A 10,000-nucleotide genomic window follows, 5' to 3' on the forward strand; every position below is an offset into this window, starting at 1 on the left:
CCAACTACAAGTTGTAGAATTGTAAAACACATTGTCCAACATAACACTGCAGAACAAACGTATTGAACACCATTATTCTTCACTACTTAATCTATCATGCTCCAAAACCTTACCAAAGTACATTTCAAAATCATATACACTATACGTGCAGTACAAGATGTCAGGGAAAACATTTGTAGAAAACGTTTTCGTGATTGCAATTTTCAGGGGGTATCCATATCGATCGCTTGACGAGTCCTCATTAACTCGATTACACGTTTGCACCCCCGAGTCACACAGCATGACTTTGTTAATCGTCACTTAAAGGCCTCCTTGGAAGATAATGCTGAATCCCATTGAAAACACTGAACAGCTAACCTGCATCTCATCTATCACTCGCTATTTTAAATAGATTTCCTGGTTTCTTCTGCTTGTCACCACTTTTTCTCAGTATAGGCCATGTCATTGGTTCAGTGCTTGTTGCCGGGATAATCAAGATCACCAAGGAGACAGTGCCTTCCTGTCATTGCTATGCACAATATGTTTGAGTGGGACCGCCAATGAGGAGAGAACGAGATCAATCTCAAGTGCTATTTCACCTGGCAACCCAAAAGGCTGAACCCAAACTTTGAGTGCTCTATAGTGCATGAATAAATGAAAATGGAAAATTTGAGAACAATATGACATGAAATCCATAAAATGGAAAGAATGGATGCTCTATCAACTCCAGCCGACGCACGACAACAAACCTGGAATAAATTAGGACATATGCATCTGTTATATCATTTGTCCTTATTTGTGTTTAAACATCATGAACACAGCAAGAGAATGTGATAGGGGATGGGGAAGGGGGATAAGAAGAGGAGTAAGAGCACGGAAGAAAAATTGTCAAGAATCCAAATTTAGTCATTAGTTATTACAGACCCCCCCCCGTCCTCGTCCTCGTCCCCCCCACCCCCTTCCAAAGCCCACCTGGCTGTTAAACGGCTTCATGTGAGAATATAATGATGGGTTGCTATTGTCCTTTTCCTTGACAGGTTGGCAGCATCGCACATTTCCCCACACATAAATCTTTCATATTTTTCCCTCCTTATTTCTTTCCTTCAATTGTATTTTCACACGGACACTCTTCTGGCAACTGTTTGTACATTTAAAAAATATTGTTTGAAATATATCCTTTGTTTTTCTGTTTTCCTGCAATAGTTATGACCTGATGGTCATTATGGGCTGCTGTTATGACAGCCTCCCTCATATACACATTAGCAACAGCCAAAGTTATTATGTTGATGATTTATAAGCTCCCACTCTGTGAGAGTGACAGCGAGAGAGAGAGAGAGAGAGAGAGAGAGAGAGGGAGAGAGGGAGAGAGACAGAGAGAGAGAGAGAGAGAGAGAGAGAGAGAGAGAGAGAGAGAGAGAGAGAGAGAGAGACATAGAGACAGAGAGCGAGAGGAGCTAAATAAACATTGCGGGGATATGTAGTGGTTTAAGGAGGTAGCATTAGCTAGCAAGGTATTGGGGTTCATGCTCATATATTTTCCTCCTCGTTAAATTGGCGGCAGCTGTGCACGTTGGGAATCTGTCCCCGAAAGGATAATGCAGAGCACATTTCCAAGTAGCTCACCCTCCAACGCCAGACAGGCACACCGGAGGATCTTAAACGAAAACAATCGTCCTGCGAAACAAATCATCAGCTCCCTGCTGTCGCCCTTTACTGCTCATGGTCAGTTTTAAACGTCCAGATTTTTCAAACATCATGACAGCTGCTGCCAACGTCTATATACAACATAAAAAAAGGTGAACAGTGTGATTACACGTTGCGCAATGGCGAGAGCGGTGGTGGTGAGTTGGATGAAGGCTCATTAGTGTGAGTGTGAGGGACTATGGGGGGGGATCATGAGGAAGAGTGGGCTCCTGTTGTCTGGTGGCTAAGCTGGTTAGAGCGCCACCATCAGGGCCAACTAGTGTATCGGTTCTAAATATAAAGGAGGCCCATCATGCTACTCTTCTTTAATCAGTCAATCATTCAATCAAACTTTATTGGTAAAACGCAAATGTGCTAAAACTAAATACAGCAAAACCCCAAAATAAATTGAATTTAAAAGACAGAAATAAAGAGAGTCGTAAAATCCATTTAAATTATTGAGCTCAACAAGAAAAGATTGCCATATTTTTGCCTGATGCTTTTCTGGAGCATCCAGATAAATATACATCATGTGAAGGAGGTTTCATTGCAGAACATCTAAATATATGTGTATAACAACTCGATGTACCAACAAGAACAGTCCAACTCGTCTGCTGCAACGCAAACCCGAACAGCCTCATGTCTCCGTCTCTCTGGAAACAGCGGCTCACAACGCCTACTGCTGAAGTGCTCTTGGGTTGAAAATGATGTTGGCTTTTATGTTCACCATCTTCAGAACCCTGCCGTTCACACACCGGAATCTCTAAACGCACACACAGACACAAACACATATACACATGCACACACACACACACACACACACGCATGCACACGCACACACACGCACGCACGCACACGCACACGCGCACACACACACACACACACACACACACACACACACACACACACACACACACACACACACACACACACACACACACACACACACACACACACAATAAACAACGAGATATTTGCCCAGTACAGTAGTGGAGAATCAAGCATACAAAAGGCAGGGCCACACATACAGTATATCTACATTTATTATGTCTATTTTCTGGTATTTCCTTGGGTAATCCCATGTTGTTGGGATTGTTAAAGGGATGTAATATGCAGTGACAGCCCCAGAGTTATCTAAGACGAGGCGGTCTCGGTGGACTCTCGGGCTTTCGCAGAGCGATAGATAGACATTGGATTTGTGCATGCCAGTGAGAGAGGACAGAGGGAGTGATTGTGTGTGTGTGTGTGTGTGTGTGTGTGTGTGTGTGTGTGTGTGTGTGTGTGTGTGTGTGTGTGTGTGTGTGTGTGTGTGTGTGTGTGTGTGTGTGTGCGTGTGTATGTGTGTCTGTGTGTGTGTGTGTGTGTGTGTATGTGTGTGTGTGTGTGTGTGTGTGTGTGTGTGTGTGTGTGTGTGTGTGTGTGTGTGTGTGCCTGTGCGCGTATGCGTGTTTGTGCCGATGCAAGCGTGGGAGTGTGTGCGTGCGCATGTATGCGAATGTGTGACTGTGCGAGTGTGGGTGCGTAGCTGTGAGTGAAAAAGAGAGCTGAGAACGAGAGAGAGCGAGTGAGTACAGAAGCGCACTGATATTTAATACATCACAGTAAATCCTCGGCTGATTCATGGTGTGCATTGATGAGCGGAGCAGGGATAGATTTGGAAGAAGAAAAGGAGCGAGAAGAAACGGAGAACTGTACAGCGCTGTGCGGTGTCCCTTGTGTGCTGCTGCTGCTGCTGCTGCTGCTGCACGTGTCTGGGCGCCGGGCGGACCAGAAGGAGGCTGCAGCGAGAGCGCTCCTTGCGTAATCGCCGAGCAGAGTATGGCGCGCCAAAGCCTTGTGAAGGGGCGGGTCGCTGGGGGGAAACTGCACGTGTAGAGAGCCACCGAGACACCGTTGTAGTCTCTGGCTGTCATGGAGAGAAAGTGTCCCAGATGCTTCTGCTTCCACCAAGCTATCGTCGTGGTCTAAGAGAAGGATGATCACGCGTAACGAGTGGTGTTTGTAATCATATATAGAGTTTTGGTGTGTGTGTGTGTGTGTGTGTGTGTGTGTGTGTGTGTGTGTGTGTGTGTGTGTGTGTGTGTGTGTGTGTGTGTGTGTGTGTGTGTGTGTGTGTATTTGCATGCGTGCGCGCGCGCCACTCCCTAGGAATGGATCCAAAGTGCCAGACATATAGTCCCCGTTTTAGCCAAATATTTGTTTCTATGTGATTTTCTAAAGCAATGGATAATTTTCCTTTTAAGGCGTGGCTATTTGGGGGTAGTATATCAAAATGTTCTCTCGAATGACGTGCCGTTGAGGCTCGACAACACACAGGTTTCTGTTCCAAACTAATAACAGCAGCAGGTGAATTTAAAAATGCTCGTTAACTCCAACGATGACGCTTGCTCCGAGTGTGTCCAAATCGTTGCCCAAATCCTATTGTGTTGATTGGTTACAATGAGTACTTGCATCATTTGTGACATCCATTGCACACACACACGCTCAGAATTGTGCCCTGCGTTAAATATCACTCAGAGAGTAAAGTCTTCCGGTATTATCCGCGGACAAAGCACTCTCTTGAAGTGGCCTCATTGAAACCACCATCTAAATTAAATAGCATATAAATCTGCAATATGTAGCACGGAGAAAAAACAACACATGTGGCTGTGTACTAGAACAGCAAGATGTCCCCCTTGCTGCAATGAAATTGGGAGTGGATTGGCGCACAGTAATATAAAGAAGAGCCAAATTATCCCCACTGCGTTTTAGATTTTTTTTTTATGACATTCTTACTTTTCCCTCCCTGGTTTGGGGAATGCTTGTTGTTATTTATTTTGACAGAGATCTGTGTGTGTCAGCGTCTCAATTCAAGAACAAACCATGTAAGTACATGTAAGTACTTACATGACAGAAAAAGGAAAACAAGGGTTGTGCCGGATTGCACAAAAAACATTATCTTTCTGCGGGAACTACACTCACGTCAACATCTCAAAACAGCCAGCTCCCAGGGTGCACTGGGGCATGCCAAGCAGACAAACAAAGTCAAAAGTGTCTGTTCAGCCTCTCAGTTGTGAGGAGGAGAATATGCCAATCACAGTCGGCTTAGACAGCGAGTTTATTGAACTGTGTGCAACAAACGTATATGCTCTACTTTAAGAAGCTGTACGGTCAAAACCAGACGCTGGCTTCTCCTAGTATCACCGAGATGTAATCCTTTAAACGACACTATTATAGCAACCTTTGAAGCGACTCGTATAAATAATATACTACTGAGGCCAAATGTGTATATTTATTTATGATTAACAGGATGGGGTTCATAAATAAAACAATTGTGCTTCCACAAGCTTGGTGACGCACAGTCCACGGCGCATTAAGAGGGCCTTCACCGCTCTCTGAGCCGGAAAATAAATACATTCATTCTGCAGTCAATGGGGTTATTTCATAACCTTGTCGTACTGATATTTATATTGCGGTTTTGTTCTCTAAATTAACTTCCTGTTCCTGCCACTAGAACACTAGGTCTTTTTATTTATGTCTTTCACAGCACCAGCATGGTCAATGTATATTTACCTGAGTAGTCGTGTCTATACTGTTGCACTACCATGTGAAAATTATAGTTATAATTAATACCCAAAATGATTGAATCAGATAAAGGAAAAAGGAAATAATGAATACAAAGTAGCTACCTGGAGAGTTATTTGGGGTTATCTTCCTCAATGTAACGACAGTGATATATTTTTTCACTTTCTTACGAAAAATGTACGTTGCTTAGGACAAAAGCTTCTGCTAAATGCCCTAAACGTAAATTTAAATCTTCCTTGACCCAAAGCACACAGCACACTTTCTCTTTTTCCCCTTCGTCCGCTTGTGTGTGTTTGAGGGATCTCTCTCTCTCTCTCTCTCTCTCTCTCTCTCTCTCTCTCTCTCTCTCTCTCTCTCTCTCTCTCTCTCTCTCTCTCTCTCTCTACTACTTAATTCTCCATCTATTGATCTATTGTACTCTCTCTTAATGTCCTCATGTTTTGCATGCAGACATGCAGACGCGCAAATACACACCCCAACCTAGCTGTAGGCAGACGTTCACACAGGTTACACAGAGGAAAGCGGCCCTTGCCTGGTTTTATGTCAACTTCATCCAATATTGAAGTATTGTCTTGTCTAACCTTAAAACAATTACATCACGCTGAAATCCCCTTGGAATCTGTTTGGGTCCTATTTTAAGCTCTATTTCTGTCTTTCAACTTCCTCTTTCTTCCTTCTATTTTATATCTTTCCTTCCTTCCTTCCTTCCTTCCTTCCTTCCTTCCTTCCTTCCTTCCTTCCTTCCTTCCTTCCTTCCTTCCTTCCTTCCTTCTTTCCTTCCTTCCTTTCTTCCTTCCTTCCTTCCTTCGTCCCTCCCTCCCTCCCTCGCTTCCTTCCTTCCTTCCTTCCTTCCTTCCTTCCTTCCTTCCTTCCTTCCTTCCTTCCTTCCTTCCTTCCTTCCTTCCTCCCTCCCTTCCTTCCTTCCTTCCTTCCTTCCTTCCTTCCTTCCTTCCTCCCTCCCTTCCTTCCTTCCTTCCTTCCTTCCTCCCTCCCTTCCTTCCTTCCTTCCTTCCTCCCTCCCTTCCTTCCTTCCTTCCTTCCTTCCTTCCTTCCTTCCTTATAATTTCAAATTTGTCCTCCTTCCCTTATCATTTCCAATCCTCCCTTCCTCCCTACCTCTGTTCCTCCCTTCCCTATCATGTCTAATTCTCCTCCCCTCCTTTCCTTTCTGCTATCCCTGCTTCTCCTCCTCTCTTCCATTCTTCCTGTTACTTCATGTGCTTCCCTCTCCTTGGACTCATGCATTCTCTCTCCCTCCTCTCTCAGGACTACACGCTGACCATGTACTTCCAGCAGGCGTGGCGGGACAAGCGGCTGTCCTACTCGGAGATCCCCCTCAACCTGACCCTAGATAACCGCGTGGCCGACCAGCTCTGGGTGCCCGACACCTACTTCCTCAACGACAAGAAGTCCTTTGTGCACGGCGTCACGGTGAAGAACCGCATGATACGCCTGCACCCCGACGGCACGGTGCTGTACGGCCTGAGGTGAGACGGCCGTCTCCTGTCGGGCCGCTGCGCCTTCTGCCGGCTCACACGATCCTAATCAGACACACGTAGGGCCGCTGCCGCCGTGTGCGCTGCCATGGGGGGGGGGGGAACCGCACAGGGGGAGAGCGAGCGTTTGTGTCTGGTTTTGGCTCCTGCCTGCACCGTTTCCATCCGTAGCGTGCTGCTATTTGGACCGTGTGCCACCACGGTTGTGCAGCTGTTAGGGTTGAGGTGAGAATTGAATGTCAGTACGTTCTTAAGATTCGAGGTGATGGCGGGTGGGTGTGTGTCTGTGTTTGTGTGTGTGTGTTCCTTTTACAAATCAAGATAATTCAGTTGATGGCATGCTGTGTGGATTATTTGAGGTAACCAAAAGATAGATGGTTCAGGACAGACAATAAGTTGCAAATTACAAAGAAAGTCAAAAGCAGCAAATGAAATTATAACAAATAAAAAGAAGAAACACAAGGCTGAAGTTAAGCAACTAAATGGCACACTTGCCAAACTGTTCAAACGCCTTTGTAGGAAATTCACTGTTAGAAAAAAAAAAAAAATGCTATTATTGCATAAGATGCTCTGGCGCTATAGCAGAGAAACTCGAGTATTATTAACATTATCCACACAATTGATGTCTCGTCTAGACAGATTTTAGAGGGAGATTTGTAAGACCGCCAAGTCCTCTTAAGTAACACAGCCATCGCAAATCACATCCTTAAGCATCGACATACTGATCACCCCAGCACTTAGTCACACGCAGATACTGGCTTTTGATGGGAAATCCATCCGATCATAGAAGTGGCGGCACGACGATGTGTGCTGGTTGGATGAGGTCCTCCGGTGGTGGTCTTTGTGTTCAGAGCTGATGACCGAGCGGTTCTCCAGGAACAGGGCCACGGTGTCTCATTAGTTCATTCTTGTACTTCTAATGCCCCCCCCCCCCCCCCCCCCTCCCAGATACAACTCCATAAAAAAGGTTATTGAAAACCATCACAACTTAACGGCCATAATGTGTGCTCATCTGTGTGTAGTTCTGGTCGGGGGGGGGGGGGGGGGGATGAGGAAGAGGAACAAGCGGTCAAGGAGGTAGGCAAGATAAAACGGGTGAAGTAATTACATCCTCTTCAGAAGTGTCGGTTCTCGATGGGCATTCACATGTTGACGCGGTGGATGGCACTACACAGACGAACACAAGAGGACGGGTGCAACGGGGACACATTTCAATCCAAACGACGGCAGGTGCAGCGCCAGTAGGTCAAATGGTAATGAAGCAGCTGCATGACTACAAATACATTTGTCATTTCAATGCTGAAAAAGGTAGGATGGTGAAATGACCAGAGAAACCTAAGAACAAAAGAAACGACAATCAAACCAAAGAGAAAGATGAATGGGTCATTGTCGGCCAGGTTTACTCTTTGCAATTATATCCTTATACCTTTGACGTTAAATACCGACCCTTGCCGTTATTATTTTATTATTTTTCGTTCGGGATGGGAGCTTAGACCTGTCTTAGAGCTGTCAAGGGCTACATTGAAGTGAGAGAGAAAAAAAGGTTGCTGTAAGATACTTCTAAAGAAAAGGATTCTGGCTTTTTTGAACCTGTTGCTGCCTTCTCTTCCATATAAAATAATGGTAATTGGACCCTAAGGCAGTAAGTCATGTTTTTTGGAGCAAAAACAAGAGAAAGGTCTTGGATTTATAAAATGTGGGCAATTATGTAGTAGTTCACAAAGCACATCTCTCACCAAATTAATTTGCCATGTTTTTACGTGTCTGTGTCAAAGATTGTATCTCATTGCTTTCAGAACCAAATTTGTATTTAAATCTCTACAAATGTTTGGCTTTTATGTTCTCCTTTCATGTTTTGCTTTCATGTTTTGATTATTTTGCCGTCCACTGCTAGGTGTTCTGTTACCTCTTGAAATGGTACTAATGCTATTTTTATGTTATTATTGAAAGCGACTTACAGTGCAGACTTCAAAGTGCAATCTGACTTTTGAATGGCCCAATGTGAGAGTTTTGATCATGCATGATGGATTGTCCGGTGCCAAGGTGCAAACCCAATATGTGCTTGACAAAAGCTGTAACAATTGGGAATGAGTGTTTTTGAATGTGTCCCCCAGACCCGTTTAAAGTTCAATATATGAGAAAATGCTCAATATTATGTCAGGAGGTGATCAAGGCTTGCAAAGAAAGGACATAAATAATAATAATCCGTATATTCCCATGCATATTCGTGCATATTCAATGACTATGATGTTGACATAGTAAAAACGTTTTTGGGCTATCTATTTTATATTTTAAAAAGAAAACATTCCCTGTTCTATATATCGAACCCTACACCGAGGGCCTTGTGTATCTGTTTATGTGTGTGTGTGTGTGTGTGTGTGTGTGTGTGTGTGTGTGTGTGTGTGTGTGTGTGTTTGTGTGCATCTGCACGTGTTTGTGTGCGTGTGTGCAGGGAATTTATGGGGACTTCTCGTAACCTGCCAGCTGCTTGGGTCTGATGCATGAAGAAGGATGAAGTAGAAATGGTTGCTTATGAGTTATGGCCCCTTCTTATTGCTTCGCTGTCCAAAATATAATATACAATAGCAAAGTTATGCTATAATATATCTTTTCAACATACGGAATTTGGCAAAAAGGGACACAGTAATATTGCCTAGGTCTGAACATAGATTTTGGAGGGTTGCAGCCCCTCAAAATATCAATATATGGACAGTAACCTGTGCCTTTATCAGGGCACGGATGTCCTGTATGTGTTTGATTGCTTTCCTCTGATAAATGTCAGAACATGTTTCATTATGTTGATGTTGTGCGTTCATTGCCTCCGTTACTGTGTTGGTTTGTGCGCATGTGGACCGGATATCTGAAAGTCTAATGCACGGATTTGCACAAAATTTGGATCACTGACCAAGAATCAGCTGGATAACTTTCACTCCAATTGACAAAGAAAGCATTCCGTCAGGGAACAGGTGATGTGTTACAATCCTGATGATGCAGATCTTTTGAGGAAGAAGATGAAACAAGTGTTGCTGGGTTTTTTGCATTTTTGTGTCTTCTGACGGTCTGACTTTGAACCGGATTATTCAAAAAAATCAGTCCTTCGGAGGGTTCTGCACCATATCTTATGGAAGAATGGTCATGGGGAGGTTGACCCCTGTCCATCCATGCTACGCCCACTCAGGTTAAAGGTCCTCCTGTCCACCCAGGCCCTGCCCACTCATGGTTCTGACACACCTCTGAAGGGCACCTTAGTGCTGCTAGCCTCGGCAGAGCTCTGTGTG

The 10,000-nt window shown here is 44.5% G+C and overlaps 1 protein-coding gene across 1 annotated transcript in view; it reads left to right on the top strand.

Moving 5' to 3' along the window:
* Positions 1-10,000, top strand: part of LOC132461178 (gamma-aminobutyric acid receptor subunit beta-2-like) — a 51,725-nt gene that overhangs the window by 17,930 nt on the left and 23,795 nt on the right. Inside the window, exon 4 of the mRNA XM_060056222.1 lies at positions 6,493-6,715. Coding sequence (XP_059912205.1) covers positions 6,493-6,715 — 223 coding nt within the window. The remainder of the gene's footprint in view (positions 1-6,492; positions 6,716-10,000) is intronic.

The sequence above is a fragment of the Gadus macrocephalus genome, chromosome 7 (genome assembly GCF_031168955.1).
Source record: "Gadus macrocephalus chromosome 7, ASM3116895v1".
In the NCBI taxonomy this organism is placed as follows: domain Eukaryota; kingdom Metazoa; phylum Chordata; class Actinopteri; order Gadiformes; family Gadidae; genus Gadus; species Gadus macrocephalus.